We start from the raw sequence: 21163 nt of genomic DNA on the forward strand, positions 1-21163 counted from the left end.
CCCGCTAGCCACAGCTTCCCTGGGAGCTAGTACACGTAACCGCTTCCGCATGTTTGGCTCTGTTCCCCAGGGCTATAGCAGCTCTATAAGCCAAGTCAGAGCCTGGCCAAGCAGGTGGGGGCGTGGGGGTGGGGTGAGCGTAGGGAAACAAGTCCTCTCCCCAAATATTCAGCCATGGGCATATCTCAGAAAATAAAATGACAATGCTGGGATCTGCTTAAAAAATCCTCCTCCTCTCAGTCAGCCCAGCTCTGATTGGTTAGATACTAGTCATACAGAAGCTCTGGGCTTTCAAGGCTCCCAAGGCATCAGAATATGCCCCTCCCAGAACCACAAATTAGTTCAAGAACAGCATCTGTGGTAAACCTCCAGATCTAAACAAAAGAGGCTTGACATCTACAGAAGGGCCTAAGAGGAAAATCAGGAATATGCCTTTCTTGGAAACTCATTCCTTTTGATTTTTTTAATCCACTGACCAAGCTTGGGTCTTTATCACATCTTCTGGGTCAGCTGTCAGCCGTCTTAGTCCTGTGCTACTTAATAAGGAAGCCATGAGCCTGTGAAAATGGGGCTAATAGGACTGAGCAACTGATTTCTTCATGTTATTTAATTATCATTAATTTAAATTTAAATATCCATACCTGGCTTGTGGCTACTGCATTGGACAGCACTGATCTTATTCACCAAACGTTTACTGAGGACTTAGTACAGGTCACTATAAGGATGTAAAATTGTGTAAGACTTGATGTCTGCCCCACAAAGCTTACAATCTAATATGACAGGTAAGACAAATATACAAAGAACCAGAATATAAGGAGGAGTGGCAAGTGTCATAGCAGAGATAAAGAAATGATACTTGAACATGGAGTAGGGAGGTGGCGGCCCGACATTACGCCTCGGCCATACCAACCACGCAGGTAGTCTATCAAATCAAGGACAGTGAAAAGAGAGGAACCACTATAAAGAACACCAAAAAGCTGAACACCACAAAAACATACATTCAGTGAACACTCTAACTCATTAGGCAACCAATGTGAAAAGGCTGGAGGAAAGAGATAACTATCCCATTCTGGGCTGTCCAAGATGGTGGATACCCTTCCACTTGCACAATCTTCTAGGAGTGGCTCTTAAAAGACTCTTGTGGGGGGCGCCTGGGTGGCTCAGTCGTTAAGCGTCTGCCTTCGGCTCAGGTCATGATCCCAGGGTCCTGGGATCGAGCCCCGCATCGGGCTCCCTGCTCCGCGGGAAGCCTGCTTCTCCCTCTCCCACTCCCCCTGCTTGTGTTCCCTCTCTCGCTGTGTCTCTCTCTGTCAAATAAATAAAAGCTTTAAAAAAAAAAAAAAAAAAGACTTGTGGGTTAGGTGGGGTGGGGAGAAGTTTGGGGGTTAAAAAGTTCTCTGTCTTTTCCTTTTCCATATCTGCCTCTACCCCTCAGATAAAAGAGGACCTCTTGCTTGTAGGGCACTTTTGATTTTTGTATAACATGAAAGAACTGAATAGGGTCCAAAGGAGAAGCAATAAAGACCTGATGACATGGGAAGGGCGGGGCGGGAGGGCGTGTTGTGAGCTTTAAGTTCAATGGAGGAACTAGGTAGGGCTTTTTTTTTCCCACTGTTCAGTTCACTAGGATAGGAAGGGCCCCAAATTTCCATTCTCTAGGAATTAAAATCAAGCACTTAGCCCGAGCATCCTCTGAATTACAGTTTTTAGGAACAGGAGTCCAGTGGGTGAGGAGGGAAGAGAAATCCTAATGGCATTGCTCAAGGAACAGGGAAGATTGCAGAAATGCCCTACTGAGCCAAACCCTATACAGAACAGGATGTGAACACGTGCAGATGCAGGCGAGGGGCAGGGTGTCCATCCACTCATTCCTCCACGTCTAAATTCCTTAATAAATATTCATTTAATATTTGTTCTTATTTTTAAGTCCCTACTGCTAACCAAGGCGCTGGGATCCGACAGTAATAAGAAACTTACACTTCTGTTGAAGGAGTGACAGTAAGTACAGAGTAAACTAATAGGGGGAGGGCTATGGAGTGGCATATGCACAGAAGTGCTGAGGGCAAATACACGAGGCTTATTTCTGATCACTGCTGAAACTGAACGTGTAGAGAGAAATAATCCTGGAATAATACTGGAAAGTTTGGGACCAGATGCAGGTGTGCGTTTTGGAAATCAGGCCAAGTTTTTATTTCTTTTTTTTTTCATTTTTTTTTTTTAAAGATTTTATTTATTTATTTGACAGAGAGAGACACAGCGAGAGAGGGAACACAAGCAGGGGGAGTGGGAGAGGGAGAAGCAGGCTTCCCGCGGAGCAGAGAGCCCGATGCGGGGCTCGATCCCAGGACCTTGGGATCATGACCTGAGCCGAAGGCAGACGCCTAACGACTGAGCCACCCAGGCGCCCTTTTTTTTTCATTTTTAAGACTATGTTGCATTAGGTCTTTTTATTTCTTCCTTAAAAATTTTAATTATCAGAGAAATTACCAACAAAGAAAATCTTTAGATTTTAAATAAAACAAGTTAGAAAGCTGTAGACTTGAGAGGTTGAAGCCCAACTGTGCCACATTCATAGGCCATCTCCTCCAATTTATCTTTCTCAATAATAAAGCCAGTATTTTGCTGATTTTTCCCCCTAATTTCTCATTTAGCTGTGAACTGGAAGACAGCAGGAAGTATGATTAATGATACTTCCTAAGCTCCCAACACCAACTTCAGGACTTTCTAGTTATACAAACTGAAAAATCTCCTGTACAAGAGAGCCAGCTTGTGAATTTCAGTTTCTATCACTCAAAACTCACTGTTTTGACCAATGCACGGTATTTCAAACAGAAACACTCTGCTTCAGCCAGACTGGTCCCCATTCCCTGTCGCTTGCAAATGTTTACAACACCTTGCACATTACGGGTCTTCTCCCTCCTCTCCTGTCCTTCACCTGTCCGGAGCCTACACACAGTCAAGGACTGAATTTATACTCTACCTTAAACCCTTCCTCTGCAGAGTCTTCTCTTTCTACCTGTCTTCAGTACCTTTTCTGAACTGTGACTCATCTGAACCTATGTGCCCTCTTTTAATCACTCGCTTTGCATTTTACGTGCAAAAAGTAAACACACATTTAGGGCAGTATTTTTTATACCACCCTGCTGAACTGTCACCTCTAACTTAGGAGTGTGAATCACATTACTTTGATCCTTGAATAGTGTTGAGCACAAAGTAAATGTGCAATTACCTCTTAATTTGTTACTATTAGCCTCTTCGCCCACCCACGCCCCATCTGCCCTTCCAGATTCCGCTCATGCCCCTTTCCTCTCCATGGACCTTTTGTCAGCTTCTCCAGTTAGTGGTCAATTTCCCCTCTGAACTCGTACCTACAGGATAACCCTCTTCTTCAACAATTAAGGACATACTGTTTTATAGTACTTGCATTGATAGGGACTATTAATTTTCCTCCTTGAGAACAGAGACCCTAACACCTCCTTCACAGCGCAGCCCAGTGTCTTGTGTTTAGAAGATATAACATTGTTTTAACAACTACCAGATGATGCCATTTCCCATCTGGGATGTTACTTAATGCCAGTTTTACCTTTCCTTTTTTTCAAATATTTCAATATACTAATTATTTGGTGAAGAAGGTAACAGAACTCTTCTTTTGGGGGCTAGTATTCCAAATGCATTGGGTTCATGTAGCTAAGCAAGATATTTGAGAACACTAATAATACAGACAGTCTTTCATCTACTCAATTTTCCTTGGTGCAAAGTTCCAGAAGAACATAATTTGATTTCCTCTAGCCTTTAAGTACATCCCACTTATTAACCCCCTTTATGGTTTCCTTACCTGCTATGCCAGAAAGGCTGCTTTTCTCATCTAAATCCTTCTAGATTATAGTCACATTACTGAGATTCACCCATATTTCATTTTCATCACGGAAAGATAGTAAAACTTATTTTTAAGAACCAGGCCAAACATGGTATTGATTATTGGCTTTGAAGCCAAATTAATACAAGTCTTAGCCTGATAATTCATGAAAGCCAAAAATATCTCCTTACTGTGTCTGAAGCAGAAGAATGGTCCAATTAAGACAAGAGTTCTACTGTTACTTATTACGAACCCCAGGGGCCTGCCATATGATGCGACATTTTGAATTCCTAGGCTCTCATACACTGCTTCTCTCCCACCTCCAGCTTTCCTTGCATCTCCCAAAGAACACTTGGCTCCATATTTAAATGCCCTTTTAAGTTTAGCTTCTCTTCGGTTATCTTTCTTCAGGAGCATTTTCATGGTTTGTAATCAAAATTTTAATTTATGGATACTAACTTCACAATAAAAATAGATCGTGTAAACCTCAGCGTTGTGTTATGATTAGGTATACCTGTTTTCCCTACTATGTATCGAGTCTAAGCATTACATGAAGTGGTGTAGGAATATCATGTCCTCAGCCAGTCTAATTTTACATTTCTTTCTTTTCTGGAAAGGGAACTGAGAATTATCAAGAACCTATACCCAAGCCAGAACCTATGCCAAAACTGCTTCTCAAAGTGGCTGCAAGGGAAGAGAGGATCTTTACTCCTTTTCAGATACTATCAGTCTATTGTTTTCTTTTATTAAAACATAGGTACAGGGAGTTTTTCCCTTTTAGCCTCTTAAATCCTAGGACTTAAAAAAAAAAAAAAAGCAGGGGGCCTGTGTGGCTCAGTCGGTTAAGCACCTGCCTTCAGCTCAGGTCATGATCCCGGGATCCTGGGATGAAGCCCCGTGTTGGGCTCCCCTGTGCTGTCTCTCTCTCTCTCAAATAAATAAATAAAATCTTAAAAAAAAAAAAAAAGCAATGATTTCTTAGTTGTACTTAATTGGTAACATGCTGAAAGTCTTAACAAAAATAAGAGTGGGAGGGGCACTTGGGTGGCTCAGTCAGTTAAGCATCTGACTCATGATTTCGGCTCAGGTCATGGTCTCGGGGTTGTGAGACTGAGCCCCGAGTTGGGCATGGGGCCTGCTTGGGATTCTCTCTCTCCCTCTCCCTCTGCCAAATAAAATAAAATAAAAAGGAAGAAGAGTGGGAGGGAGGATGGAGGGAGGACAGGGTCTTCAGCTATAGGTTCAGGAAAGCTGACTGGTCTTCCTTCTAGAAATTCATGGAGTCAACAGTAAGCCTTAAAACTGGATCATCAATGTCTCTCTACAGGAGTCAGAAAGAAAGATAGAGTGTTTCTTCACCACTCTGATTCTTTCCAAGCTCTTTCAAAACTGGTAAATGGAGTTAACTTGCAAAGAAGAAGAGAGGAAAAACCATGTGAGAATTAAACTGAATTATGAATTAGGTAACTCTGATATAATTTCTTAATTCTAGAAAAGGAGTCTCATTCAGCTTAATATGTAGACTTTTGTCATTCAGGCCTCTTAGAGCCAAAATAATCACCAACTGTGGATAGATATAAAATTATAAAGTCAACAGTGAAATAAGATAGGGTCTTGGGCGCCTGGGTGGCTCAGTTGGTTAAGTGACTGCCTTCAGCTCAGGTCATGATCCTGGGGTCCTGGGATCGAGTCCCACATCAGACTCCCAGGAAGCCTGCTTATGCCTCTCCCTCAGCCTGCTGCTCCCCCTGCTTGTGCTCTCTGTCAAATAAGTAAATAAAATTAAAAAAGATTTAAAAAATAAGATACGGTCTTGCCTCTAACAATGACTGTGTGCTTGCACGTGGGTGTGCACAAGTGTACATGTGTGCCTGTTTTAATCCTAAGGAAAGGTAAGGTGGTTTCTCTTTGGTACTTTGGGGGGTAGGGAGGAGGCATACTGAACTGAAAAAACACTACACTGGCACACCACAAAGCCACCTGCATTTTGGCTTGCAGATAAGAAAAGATCTACTTCTTTCACTGCTGATACTAGGCCCAAACATTCCCACACATATTTTGCCCAGGCTCTGCTATGATGTCCAGCCAGCGATCTTTGACACATTTCCTAGGTTTACCCACATTCCTTCAATAGGCAGAAGCCCAATCATTCTGGCCTTGGCCCAAACACCTATGGCCCTCAGCTCTCTCGGGGAAGGAGGAATTGTAGAATCTGTCACAGAGCTTGAACTGACACAGAGCATAACCTTTGAGAGGTTATGTGTCTGGTGGAGTGAGAAAAGCAGCAGAGGAACTTTAGATAGAAGTACAGGCCTTTATCACTCATGTGCTGAAGAAACATTTTCCCTCAAGGGGAAGGAATGGTGAGAGCTAAGACTCAGGAGGAGGAAGGTCAAGTTAACTTGATTTTATGGGAAAGAAGGAAGGAGAATAAGAAGTGAAATAAGAAATTCTACAGAACTCTGAACATGAAAGAATTTCCTTTTTTTTTTAGGCCCCCCCCAAAAGTGGTTTCTTTTTGTGATTGTGCTCTTTGGCTAGAGAGTGTTGTTTATATAAAAGTATAAAGTACAAAATTATAAGCTCCAAACTCCTCCAGAGAAAAGCTCTCCCAAAGCTCGACCCCCAGGATAGATGGAAAATATGAGTGTTTACTGGCTAGAACATCGAGCTACAGTGGAAATTTCAACATTCAAAAGAAGATAGCAGAGAGGAAGGGCCCGGTGAGTAGAAAGAAGTCACCCTTCAACAAAGGGGTCAGAGAAAAAGGAAGAGTCTCCTGTTGGCTTCACTCTGATGCTTTCCCTTCCTCAGCTGGAAAGGCCACAGCTCTGTGATCCAGCCCAAGGAGCACATCACCCACAGGTAATGGCTAGTTCCCTCTGTACTAGATACTAACCCAAGTGGGTAGCAACACCATATCCCAAGCAAGTCCAATTTCAACTTTTTTTCTTCCAGGGAAGAAAATGAAATGTTATTGACAACCTATACCAAAACCAGGCACTAAACTGGCTCCTTTCACATACACTACTCAATTAAATCTTATAACAACTTACTGAGGTAGGTATTATTTGCATATCTAAGCAGATGGGAAAATTGTGGCCCAGAGAAGCAATATAATTTGCCCGAGGTCACATACTTAAGTAAGGCACATCCAGGTCCATCCAACTCAACAGTTCACTATTACATCGTGCCATCTTCTTCATAGGGGTCAACGGCCCCCTTTCCTATAAAGTTAACACACTCTTAAAGAAACAGAAGCATTTCAAGGACTAGGCTGAGGATAATCCCCTAGAGAGTGGCAGAGGATAGGAGCAAAACTTTGCCATTTTAGTCACTAAATATAATTTTTGTGGAACTAAGGGGCTCTCTTTTAAGCCCTTACAATACTCCTTTTTAATGTAGTAAAAAACACCTAAGTTTAAATGTACCATCTAACCATTTCTGTGTGTACAGTTCAGTACATTCACACTGTTGTGCAACAGAGCTCTAGAACTTTTTCATCTTGCAAAACTGAAACTCTGTAGCTATTAAATGTTAATTCCCTCTTCCCTCTCCCTGCAGCCCCTGGCAACCACCTTTCTACTTTCTGTTTCTATGATCTGGTCGACATTAGACACTTTGTATGAATGGAATGATACAGTATTTGTCCTTTTGTGACCAGCTTATTTCACTTATCATAATGTCCTCGAGGTTCACCTATGTTGTAGCAGGTGACAGGATTAAATCCTTACACACTCTTCTTGATATCTTTTCTTCTAATTGCCTGTGCCGTCAAATTGAAATCTTTGCTATATGCCCCTCGACACTACTCTGTAACTGTTTCATGTGTATATACCTCCTTTTCTCTGCTAGATCGTCACCTCTGAGTGATCAAAAACTAGGTCTTCCAAATCTTTTAGGCCATACCCAGCACCCAGGACTACACTGAGAACATGACAGATAGACCACGGACCATAAGCTCTGTGAGATCAGGCACAGTCCTGTTTTATTCATCATGACTCCCCAGTGCCTAACCAAATGCCTGACACATGGAAAATGAATAGGATGCATTTTTATTTTTCTAAAACAACAAGCTGAGGATTAAAAATGAAAAGATGGGAAGTCAGAGACCTGACTGTCCAGCAACATTTGTAAGAAATAATCTAAAGGAAGGGAGAAAAGTATTAGCTAAACTAGAATCAAAATCTCTGAAAAACTTATTCCTATAAATTATGTAAAGTAGGGTATCAAACTCATTATAATTTAGTTCTGGAGAGTGAGAGGGCAGAGAGAGAGAGTGACGTGAAATATACTCCAACTTCTAAGATTTGGCGCTTCACTGTACCCCATTCCCCCATGCTGTTCTCTAGAGTGGGGGCCAGCCAGGCCGAGCACCCCAAGCCCATGATGTCTTGCCCTGTCGCAAAAAGGAGTAACAAACTCACGGCTTTGCTTTCAAGCTCCCCCACCCTTAATATCGAGGAACAGACAAATCCCCAGGTTGCATGTGTGAAAAAGCCAGAGATGGATAAAAATAATTCAATGACAAATGCTGGAAAAACATACAAAGGGGCAGAAGCCAGACATTCGTGGGATTCCCTGACAGCTCGATCCACAAGGAAGGGTTGGACTGGAAAAAAACAGGGCCTCAGGTTCCTGCCAAGCTGTCTGAGGCCCTGTCCTTCCCAAATCCTTCCAAGCAGCAGCCAAGACTTTACAGTAACCCTTCCAGGTCTCACAAAGAAAGATGCACTGTGAACCCGCTGAGTGCTCCTCACCTAGAAAATACCCCTCCCTGACGTGGTCCAACTCCATGCAAGGCTGGCCGTACTGGGGAGATGCCTCTGCTTATGGCTTCCAGCCCCTAACAACACCCCATGGGCCCCGAAAATGTATAGTTAAAAGGCAGCCTGAAAAATCCTACCCATCTCATTGGCTGAAGAAAAGCTTAGATACCCAGGTATCTGCATCTAGAAAGCAAAATTGATCCCTTTAAGAAAAAAGAGGTCACGAACACTTGGTACCTGCATCATGGAGGCCCTATTGTCTAATTCTAAATCGGCCTCACTTAGAGGTACACCTCAGGCTTCTCAACATGTGACTGATTTTGGCCCTGACTACTTTCTCTTTTGGAGAATGGCCTGCAATTAATCTCACTTATTACCTCTGAAAAGTAACAACAGAGGAATGGCTGGCCAAGTCCAGCTCCAGAGCGTCTAGGGAACGGCAAGCTACAGGGCCAGGCCTCAGACTGTCTGGGCAAGTCGTGGGCTCTCTGCCTTCCTCTCCCACAACAAAGCTTGAACAGGGACTCCAGACAGACCAGAGGAACCAAGGGATTTGAGGAGCTGGGCTGAGCTCACACTGACCCAATGGGAGACAACAGTCCTGAGGCTGCGTTTGGGGGCGGGGGGGGGCGGGTTTCAAAACAGCTGGGGAAGAACAAGGTTGTCTGGTGAAAACTTGTGTGATCCATAAAATTGAGAACAATAGCAACACTACAGGGAAATGAAAAATAACACTATTTGCAGAGTTCTCGTGAGTCACCAGTTTTCATTCCTGTGGCTACCAAGTCACTGAATCCTCCAATATGCAGATGAAAAGCACAGCCAGCGAAGGATTGTCTTTATGTCTTGTTACTGTTTACAGGACAGCCCCTGGTTTAGGGAATTATCAGAGCTTATCAGCACTGGAATCCACTGTTGCTATTGTAGATGAACTAGTAAGAGTACCTCTTATTTACTTAGCACCCACTTCCAGGGAGATCAAAGTGCCTTAAGGGCAATCTAAAAGCTCTCAAAACAGGCTGGTTTATCCGTAAGTATGCTTATCCAATAAAAAGATTAAATGAATGGTTTAGGGTCACTTAGTGTCAAAACCAGTCATAAAACTCAGATCCCTAAGCTATTAATCCCATATTCATTGAACTTAGTCACTCTTACTACTAAGAGAGGGGCAACAAGAGACTATCCACAAAACAGTGACTTACCAGGTAAAAATGGAAATTGGGGTATGGTACTGGGTAGAATGCCTGCTGGAGGTCTGGCTGTGGCCCAGGTCACAGCCAGCTCTGGAAGGACCCCGGAGAATTCACTTAGCACTGCTTTGGGGTGGACACCTCTGGGAATTCCACAAGCTGAGCCTCCAGGCTGTTCTGGCAACCAGAGGTTACCCGGGCTCAGAGGAAGGTTTTCGGGGCTACCCTAGACTGAAATGGGACCTTACAACTGGCCCTTCGGCTTGAAGAGCAGGTGACGAGAGGGCTGCTTTGGGTACAACTAACCCAAAAGGGGAAAGGCCCAGGGACTGCAGGGGCCACTTTCTGGTGCTAAGGGCTCTGAAGTCAGTGGTGTAATGTGCTATTTTCCTGCTGCTCATAAGCACAGTCTGGCTAGGAGAAGGCCATTCATAGTGCTGGACTCTAGGTCTGGGCTCTGCCCTGGATGGATCCCCACACCTTTCTGGGTTTCTGCACTGCCAAACAGGTGCTACCAAAAGAAGTCTCTAAACCCAGTCATGATGTGGAGTTTTGACATTTTGTTTATAGTATGGAAAATGGCTACAGCCTTGTCATATAGGCAGATAATATCCCCAAAATTGCAGGGAACATGTTTTCCATAGAAACAAGGCTCTGATTGTAAAATGAAAATGGAATATTTGGAAATATTTTATATGGAAAATAAAGCTCTATGGTATAAACAGAATTCTTTTTTAAGACTTATGTTTTAGGAATGTGGTTATTCTGTAGACTGTAAATCACCAAACGACAGCCTTCTGCGAAGAGAACTTCGTGGGAGGATGTCCCGTCTGAAACAGTCCTGCCTCTCAGTCTTCAACTCTTTGTAACTTTCAGTTAAGATGATTCTTTTCACCCTTGACCACGATTACTGGTATGAAAGACACTGTACTCAAGCATGATGTAATGTGCTTATGTTTATGTTGCTTCCTGGGCAGAGTCTCTGCTTCCCAAATTAGTTCCTTCAGTAATAATTCTAACACCAACAGATACTTCAACAGCAAACAGCTATTTCCTTCATGCCCAGGTCTTTGGCCGCCCCTTGCAACCACGAGGCAAGACAGCACGCTAAGAGGTGGCCTGCTGGCAGAGGCTGACAGAGCTGGCGCGGGGGTGGGGACTTGGAGGGACATCTGTGGAAGAGCTTCTTTATTCGGAAGGAACAGAATACTTCATCGTAACAGTCACAGTCCTCTCTAGCTCACTTCACTCAGGGACAGATGCAATTAAACCCATTTTGAATAGCCACTAATGCAAGATGTACTGGGAATCCATTTCTTACGTTTTTTTTTTAAATAGGGGACTTAAAATATGGATCAAGACTAGAATTCAATACAGTGGCTTCTTTTCTAATTCAGAAGTTGCTTACTTTGTGGCCAGAATCTATTTGGATTTTATCCTCTGCCACTCTGCTCAACTACATAAAGGACATTTCCTTCCCACTTCCCAAATGAGCATTGTCTAGGGAGACTGTTTTGAGTTTTATTACATAACCTAGATGAAAATATAAAAAACAAATATGTCCTTCAAAAAAAAAAAAGAGTCCAAAGTTACTGAAATGCAAATGTAGTACAAGGTATAAACAAGAATGAGGAGACAAGGAGAAAATGTCAAAAGTCAAACCAAGAAAATGTAGACTACAGGCAAGGATTGAACACAGGACAAATTCTTCCTCTTTCACCCCGAAGTGAGCTTACTGAACTGTATCAGAAATTTCCTTTGCCTTTGATTTGCCCACAAACTGTCTTATGAGTAAAACGAGGCCCTCTATTCAAGTGCCAGAGTACTAAGACAGACGGAAAGGTACCTGTCTCCCAGGCATCAGTGCAGGGAGTTCAAGGTGGGAAAGACTCTCTTCAGACCCAGGCTGTCTGTGACCCAAAACGATGACTCCACAACCCTTCACATACCTGCTTCCAGGAGGGGTGGAGTGGCTCTCAGGAGCTTGGGGGTCTGACTGTATTGACCATGTCGGGCCACTAGGACTGATGACAGGCCGAAGGGTGGGGGGGGGTTGAAGCACTGCTTCTGTTTATGACGCCACTTGCCAAATTCAGGTTTGTTACCTAGAAATGAAGTGAGGGGAAATAACCTGATTTTACAGCGTTTTCGGAAAGTATCATTAAAAACAGATGGAGAAAATGAAGTCAAGTTCAGGAGATGCCGATTCATCTGAGCTAAAACAGTGGCTGTGACCAAGGCACCTATTAAAGGTTGGCTTCTGTGCACACCAAAGAGGAGAAGTGAGGGTGGCTGGTGTCAACAGAAGTCACCACATATGTATTCTGCCCCTACTGTGTGCAAAGTGCTGGACTGTGCCAGGTGCCATGAAATACAAAGATTAGTAACAAAGACAGGAAGGGTTTACTGCGTATTTACTCTGTGCCAGGCAAGGGTCTGAAACACTAGGCAAACTACTTAGCCTCTCTGGCCCTGTTTCCTCATCTGCAACTTCTAAATGCGCAATATATTTTAGTTATACATAAGAAGAATGATTCTTTTTTTTTTTTTTTTTAAAGATTTTATTTATTTATTTGAGACAGAGAGAATGAGATACAGAGAGCATGAGAGGGAGGAGGGTCAGAGGGAGAAGCAGACTCCCCGCCGAGCAGGGAGCCCGATGCGGGACTCGATCCCGGGACTCCAGGATCATGACCTGAGCCGAAGGCAGTCGCTTAACCAACTGAGCCGCCCAGGCGCCCAAGAAGAATGATTCTTATGACATATAAAGAACTCATTGATTTAGAAAAAAGATGCACAGGCAAAAGAAAAATGGGCACTGACCCTAATAAACAATTTACAAAAAAGGAATATAATTAGTCAACTAAATATTTAAAACTAGTCATTTCCACTGGCAATCAAAGAAATGTAAATTACAAGGTAACATTTTTGTGTATACATGGATATACAATAATAAAAAATATACTACCTAATAATGGCAAGGCGTGATATTAGATATGTACTTATACTATTTATGTGACTATAAATTGGTAGAATCTTTCCAGAATTTGGCAATATATTATTAAAGGTATCAAAGTATTTGTACTACCATCTAACTTCTAGCAACTGTGCTAAAAACTAATTGCCCATGATTAACGATGGTGACTATTATAACTGCAGTTACTATTTAGCAGAACTTACAATGTCTGAAGCTCTGTGTAAATGAGTACATTATATACATCCTGTTTTAAACTGTCATAATTCTGTTGGTAGGTACCATTATAATCCCCATTTACAAAGAAGGAAACTGAGGCCTAGGAACAAATGGCCAAACTAGAATCTGGACCATGGTCTTTGGAACTCCAAAGCCCATCTTCTTACTCATAACACTACACTGTGAACAGATTTTTGAAAACAAGCATTGATTTTAATATTGGAAAATGGGAAGATCAAAATGGCTAGCAGTGTTGTTAAGTAAATTTTGCTCTGTCCATATGAGGGAGTATTATGTGTCCATTACAATTTTTCGAAGAATTCTTAATGATATAGAGCCATGCTGATATCTCAAGTTAAAGAAAAAAAAAATCACACTCTGAAACTACAGAAAGCAGATCCAAGTTTCCTTCAACACACGTACACACAGATATATAGTTGTGAAGGGCATGGATTACTTTTATAATCCAAAAGAGAAAACATAAGTTATCATGAGATATACAGATGTGAGGTGAGTTAAAACCTGTGAGATGAGAATGAAGTCAGAAAAGAAAGGACATTTGGAAAAACATTTCAAAATCAGTTGCACAGGGAGAGGACGCTGAAAAGAGGGAGGGCACAGGGCCGAATGGAGGGTGTTGGGTGTGAGACGCCAGAGCCAAGTGGCATAGGAGATGGACATTCCAGGAAAAGTATTCTCCTAGAAAAATGTCCTAAGAACCTAGTAATTTTGACATTTATAAATAGAAGAATTCTGGAGCATTGTCATGTTTTCTTCAACCGAAAATTTTTTTTTTTAAGTTTATTTTATTTATTTATTTATTTATTTATTTGCGAGATTGAGAGAGCAAGCATGAGCGAGGTGGGGCAAGATGGGGGGAGGGGCAGAGAGAGAAGCAGGCCCCTCCGCTGAGCAGGAAGCCTGAGGCAGGGCTCGATCCCAGGACCGCAGGATCATGACCTGAGCTGAAGGCAGACGCTTAACTGACTAAGCCACCCAGGTGCCCCTCATCTGAACATTCTGAAAGAAACATAAATCATTTTTGGCAACTGCACAGCGCCTCATCCCTAATTAGAGAACTCAGTACGTGAAAACAACCCAGGACTAGGTCTTCACACCAAAGGACTCAAATATATTTCTGGGGAAGAAAGCGTTTTCCATAGGTCAGGAATGATTCCTGGTGCTTGTGGAGGCTGGGATCCAGGACACTTGGGCTGTGCCCTCCAGTGTGGGCCTGTCTTTAGAAGAAGCCTCAGAAGCTAACCTTGGCTTATCATTTCTGACCCCCTTCTGCTGCTATCAGGGGAAGAAGACACATAGGGACTAGAGAAAGGGTGGGGAGGGAAGATACAGGAGCAGGTTACGGTAGTATTCTCTGGTCCCTGGAGTCTTTGAAGAGCCTTGCCTTCTTCCTGCACCTCGGGGGCAACAGAGGTCAGGTTGTCAGACAGTCAAACTGCTCCCTGTAGGACTGAATGCACTCCTGCCCCACACTGAGCCTTCTTCCTTCTTGCCCTGCTCCCTGGCCGTAAACATCAGGCCTTTCAAATTAGACATGAGCTTGCAGCTTATAAAAACACTACAGAGTAAGAAAGGTCTTTATGATAACTAACAGCTTCTCCAATTACTGCCTCCGTCAGTGTGCCAAAACCCTAATAAAAGAGGCTTATTAATAATTTATAGTGGAACAGCAATAAAATAAACAAAATGTACACACTTTACCATGTTTAGTATAAACTGTATGGTTTAGAGATTAGTGAATGGGAAGGAGAAGAAATATCAGATTTGTTGAATCTTCTCTCTTTTGGCAAGGCCACCCCTAATTTAAACATCATCATTTTCATCATAATAGCTAAGTTACTGAATGTTCACCGTGTGCCATGTATCAGATGTCCTTGCATTGTCTTGATGTGTATTATCTTGTGTAATCCTGAGAAAGCCCTCTGAAGCAGGTTCTACTGTTACCCCCATTTTACAAAAGATGAAACTAAAATTAGATAACTCTAAGGGTAAGCAATTGCACAAAAATCACAATTGCACTAAAAATACCCACTAAGTGCAGGGCCAAGATGAGAACAGGGACCGTTCTCCTCCAAGTGCATGTGGTGTACTTTTCCCAAATGACATGGTTTAATATTTGAGGTCTTGCAGTACTAATGTCAAGCACTTATAAGTGAGGTTTTATATCTCACTCCTTACCCATTACTCATGGAAGCAGATACCGTTATACATGGAAGCAGATACTGTTATACTCCCTTTCAGAGATGGAGAAACTAAGGCTCAGAAAGTTTATAGTAATTAATTTGCTCAAGGTTACATAACAGTTGCAGAATTGGTACTCTTGTTTTAAAATCCATTTTCTAGGGACGCCTGGGTGGCTCAGTTGGTTAAGTGTCTGCCTTCTGCTCAGGTCATGATCCCAGGGTCCTGGGATTGAGCCCCGCATCGGGCTCCCTGCTCAGCGGGAAGCCTGCTTCTCCTTCTACCTGCTTCTCCCCCTGCTTGTGCTTTCTCTCTCTCTCTCTTTCCCTGACAAATATATAAAATCTTTAAAAAGAAAGAAAATCTATTTTCTAGTTTTAAAACTAGTAGGAAACAGTCCCAGTTACCCTTAATTATCCTTAATTATTAGAGATTTTTGAAAATATAATTAGATACTCAAATTCTGACAACAGTGATTATACAGGAATTGATTATACCAAACTACACCAGCTTTTCCTTTTTTGCCTTAAATTTTATTCCCCATTTGTTAACAATATGTGTGTTGTTAATATCCTTCACCAGAGCATATTAAAGAAGTGGAAAAAAAAACCAAAACCCATCCTCAATCAGTTCTGATTCTTAGCAGGTATAGTAAAAGGTGGCATGAACATGAAACTAATTTTAGATTCCTGGTGGGTTTCTTTTTTTTTTAAGATTTTATTTATTTACTTGACAGAGAGCTAGAGATAGCACAAGCAGGGGGAGCGGCAGGCAGAGGGAGAGGGAGAAGCAGAAGCTGAGCAGGGAGCCCAATGCGGGGCTCGATCCCAGGACCCTGGGATCATGACCTGAGCCGAAGGCAGACGCTTAACCGAATGAGCCACCCAGGCGCCCTGGTGGGTTTTGTTTTTACATGTAACATCAATTCCTTATTTCATGGATAAACCAAAAAATGGTGGCTATTGTGATTTCCTTCTACACAAAAGCAAAGCATCATTGTTAATTTATTTTGAAAATAGCAAAAGGGACCACTACTTAAATGAGAGATTATATAAAGAATAACAAAACTTTTAAAGCTTCTCATCTTTCTTTCCAAAGGATTCCTGCTAAAAATATAACCTGTCTCTTTAAATAATAACAACTGACCCTCTATTTTAAATATTCTATTCTTACTTCTGTGGTTTTATCTAGAAGACACTCAGGACCTATGCCACAACTACCCCCACCCACCCAGCTCAGCCTTCCTAGGACATACATTGCTAGTAAATAATTAAACAATTCGGGGCTCACTTAGATACGGCCTCAGAATCTTCTTTACACAGTCCTCCAGACAGCCAATGCCAATCAATCAGAAGTAACAAAGGAGATGAACCTATTTGCAACCCCTGTTCTAAAACAGGACAATCCAATAGGATGTATTGTGATGATGAAAACATTCTAGAGTCTGTATCACCTAATACAGCAGCGACAGCCACATGGCTGTGAAGGCTCTGAAGCCTCCACCAGATCTGGCTGAATCTTATGTGTACAGACTTCTGCCTTGCTAGAGTTTGGCCCAAGCAAATCATTTCTAGATTAAATGACTTAAGAAAGCCTCTGGTTCTTCCTTTCAGTTTCCCAGTTTTTCCCAGGATGGGCAGGAGTCATCACTGAACACAAATGGACCCAAGCATCAACTGGGGCCCTAGAAGCACCTTGCGTTGACTAGGAAAGATCTAAGGGCAGGGTAAATCTCCCAGCATTGGGCCAGGCCTTAAACTACACAAGCCAGTTAGGCTTCACATCTGGAGGTTCCTCCTGAACAGGACAGAAGGATGATGAATACGGCTGTCACCAGGTTGCATCTGCTTCTCTGTCCATCCATATTTCTCCAGGTAAACAAAGTTTCATTAGATGAAGAGAAAGTAGAAAATGGCATATATATATATGATTTTCATTATGATGAACATTTCATGCTAAGGAATTTTAAAGAAGGATAGAATTACGGCACATAAAGACATAGCACCAGTAACAAAAGAGATAGCTCATCATTTTTTGTTAGGAAAAATGGGCCAGGTGGCTTCTCTGGGTCAATAACCAGAGTCTATGCTACTAAATCTAGGCTGCTCCCTCTGCTTGTGCTTTTTCTCTCTCTCTCTTTCCCTGACAAATATAAAATCTTTAAAAAGAAAGAAAATCCATTTTCTAGTTTTAAAACTAGTAGGAAACAGTCCCAGTTATCCTTAATTATTAGAGATTTTGGAAAATATTAATTAGATTTTACTATTTCTCAATGTTGTCCGGATGTTCAAATGTTGACATGGGTAATCATTCAATTTGCCAAGGATGCAAACGTGGATAAAATGGTTTAGAACAAGGTTCAGAAAATTCCGAGTCTACTTGTGATGCTGCCTTGAGAAACAGTGGTCGTTAAAAAATAACCAAGGCATTTAAGCCTAAAAACAATCAGCTTGTTTATATTCTTCCACCCCTACCTTTCTCTAGCTGGTCAGCTAAGTGAATGATTGCCTGTGGGAAAACCTCCTCACAGGATCCCACTGCTGCCTAAGCCTTAGGCAGATGCTTCACCCCTTGCTGTCCTCCTCCTCCTCCTCCTCTGCTCCCACTCTCCTGGAGCAGCTTATCAAGAGGTTCCACTCCCGTTCCCTTCTTCATGTCCATTGCCACAGTGACCTCGGTGCACTTTTTCTTTTAATACCAAAACGCTGTTTATTTTAGAGCCAGCCTTCCGAACAAGGCAGGTGAGCAAATATCTGAATGTGTGGGGTAAGGACACATTGCACACATTCCATCTAGACAGGTGTTTAAATTATAGCGGGAATAAATACAGGTGATGGATTGAAAAGGGGGTAGGAGAAACACAGAGAGGGAGGCCAATTTCCGGCAGCTGGCCCGCCCAAGTGTTACTGCTTGTTACTGCCGCTTGCTAAAAGGAGTGCTGCTGCCAGGGCTATAATTAAAATATGATGGCATTGCCCTGATGGCTTCCCAGAATATACCCACCACCCACCCAGATACATAACCTTTTGGTATCCAAAGAGGATCCAGGGCCAGGCCTAACTAGATCACTGTAGCTGTAGTTGGCATGCTCTAGAAATGCTGCACACCTGAATGCTCAAAAGAAGTCCAAACCTCAGAGATAATCCAATAAATATCCACTGCATTGCCCATCATAAGCAAGGCCTCGGGTAAAATCCTAAGGGTACAGGGAGGGGGATGGGGGGAACGGGGTAAATGGGTGATGGGCATTAAGGAGGGCATGGGATGTCATGAGCACTGGGGGTTAGGGTTAGTTTAAGACTGATGAATCACTGAACTCTACCTCTGAAACTAATAATACACTATAATGTTAATTAACTGAATTAAAATAAATTTAAAAACCCTAAGGGGATACACAGATTAAAATGTGGCCCCTGCCCTCAAGCCATGAAGGAACTGGTAATCCTAGTGAGAAAAGACACCTAACAGATAGCAATATTTAAGGCCTCTAGAAAGTGATAACTGCCCTAAGAAAAAAGCGAAGGAAATTCCAAGAAGACCCCCGAGCTGGGCCTAAAAGGACAGGTAGGAGGATTGCTGTGAGGGGGGCGGGGTGGTGGTGGTTCCTAGAGCAAAAAAGCGTAAGTGAAAATGCAGAGACAGATAAGCAGGAAGAATGTCTGAAAAACAGGAAGCAGTCTAATTTGGCTAAAGCTCAAAACAATAAAAGATAGGAAAAGAAAGAAAAATGGCTCGGGGAGATCCTTGAATGCCAGACTAAAGATTCTGCTCTTGACCTAAGACATAACAGTAAGCTTGCTCAAGGGTTCCGATAAGAGTAGTGCTATGTCACAATTGTGGTGTAGGTAGAGAAATCTAGTGCTGTTTTTGTGGGCTGGGGTGAAAGGGGCTATTAAGGAAAATTAAAACTTGTGGAGAGCCTCGGCAGTCAGGCGACAGGTACCAAGTCTGGGATGCAGGATACGCCATTGCTGGGCTCCTCTCACTTCCCTCCTAAGGCGCAGGAAGAGTGCTGGGCTTTGGAGCTGGAGACCTGCTTTGTAATCTGACAATAAAAGCTCTTGAGTTTATGTGTTCATTGTTCATGGTCTCTTCTTGGATCAGCCCTCTTTTGGATATATCTTCCCATGCAACTGGTAAGGCAAGATGGTGCTGCCTGGCATTTTTTTTTTTTTTTTAGATTTTATTTATTTATTTAACAGAGAGAGAGAGATAGCGAGAGCAGGAACACACGCAGAGGAGTGGGAGAGGGAGAGGGAGAAGCAGGCTTCCCGCGGAGCAGGGAGCCCGATGCGGGGCTCGATCCCAGGACCCTGGGATCATGACCTGAGCCGAAGGCAGATGTTTAACAACTGAGCCACCCAGGCGCCCCGCTGCCTGGCATTTTAAGAAGGGAAGGTCAGAGAGTGGGCCTTAGTGCAAATAAACCTTTTCTTAGATTTATCTTTCCATGCCTCTCCTCAAAAGAATGGTCTGGGGGCGCCTGGGTGGCTCAGTCGTTAAGCGTCTGCCTTCGGCTCAGGTCATGATCCCAGGGTCCTGGGATCGAGCCCCGCATCGGGCTCCCTGCTCCACAGGAAGCCTGCTTCTCCCTCTCCCACTCTCCCTGGTTGTGTTCCCTCTCTGGCTGTGTCTCTCTCTGTCAAATAAATAAACAAAATCTTTAAAAAAAAAAAAAGAATGGTCTGAGGATCAAGATTAGGGGGTGGGCCTGGGGGGGAGGTCTGACTAGATGGCTTTGGTCTAGGCCTGAGGCCTAAGGCCTGGTGGGCAAAAGAAGACATTGGATCATACACTCTAGCCCAAGTCAACAGCTAGGAATTCCACTCAGGAGTCTGGAATCAAAAACAGTAATAAGAGGAGGCTTCAGCCTGAAGGATCCTCTCTGGGGGCATCTTCTCCTGAACCTCAAGGTAGTGACACCGTTCTCCCTAAATCAGCATTTAATGACCATGTGTGCAGTAATTTCCACCTCCATCGTGGAACCACAAAATCAAACAAACTGATATTTAAGGATGGTGAAGTTTTAGTAGATGTTGAAAAGACAACACAGGTTAATGAAAAAAATAAGATGCCGGCATCCAGCGTGAGCCCTCAAGTCCTCTACCAGATCAATCATAAACTGGCATCTGCCTCTGCGTATGCATGTGTTATCAGTTCCTTAAGGACAAGACACTCTCCACATACAGCAGACCACGAATTTTCCATTTCTACAAATGTAGCCCTCTGCGGACTGGGTCTTGTGGGTTTTCACATGGCCTTTACTTTTCTTAACATGGTACCAAGGTTTATCATTGCTGCTTGGGAAAATACAACCAGCAAATAACTATGCCAGGAGGCAGGGATTACCCCCAACATGGAAACGGAAAGATCAGAAGCTTAATTTGGTGTTTTATCATTGGCTCTAAGAAGGTCCTTCAAACAACTTCAGCACAGCAGGATCCTGAAATCCTGTCGCTACCACCTTGCACTTTACTTCCCAATGTCAAATTTATTTTTTATAAACAATCTCCCTTAGCTGTAAAGAGCCTTGTCATTAAACTGCTTCAAGAGTGTGGCGGTAGCGGGGCACCTGGGTGGCTCAGCCGGTTGGTTAAGTGTCTGCCTTCGGCTCAGGTCATGATCTCGGGGTCCTGGGATTGAGCTCTCCACTCAGCGGTGAGTCTACTTCTCCCTCTGCCTCTGCCTCTCCCCCCACCCCACCCCAGCCTTCTCCTTCCCTCTCTCTCTAAATAAATAAAATCTTTAAAAAAAGCATAGCGGTAGAGCTGAAAGAGCTTCATGCCATGATTTGTATTGTATTATAACTGCAGGTTTATTTGCCTATCTTGACCCACAAATTACTGTATCTCATTCATTGTTGTATCCTCAGAGTTTAGCCCAGCAGGCACAAAAGCATTTATATACTAAATGAAGTGGGTCTCATCACACACACACACACACACACACACAC

At 43.0% G+C, this 21163-nt stretch overlaps 1 protein-coding gene across 1 annotated transcript in view; it reads right to left on the minus strand.

Moving 5' to 3' along the window:
* The window catches only part of TTLL5 (tubulin tyrosine ligase like 5), a 274932-nt gene that overhangs the window by 122230 nt on the left and 131539 nt on the right, over positions 1-21163 (minus strand). Inside the window, 2 exon segments of the mRNA XM_021679581.1 lie at positions 11765-11865; positions 11867-11920. Coding sequence (XP_021535256.1) covers positions 11765-11865; positions 11867-11920 — 155 coding nt within the window.

Source organism: Neomonachus schauinslandi, chromosome 9, assembly GCF_002201575.2.
Source record: "Neomonachus schauinslandi chromosome 9, ASM220157v2, whole genome shotgun sequence".
In the NCBI taxonomy this organism is placed as follows: domain Eukaryota; kingdom Metazoa; phylum Chordata; class Mammalia; order Carnivora; family Phocidae; genus Neomonachus; species Neomonachus schauinslandi.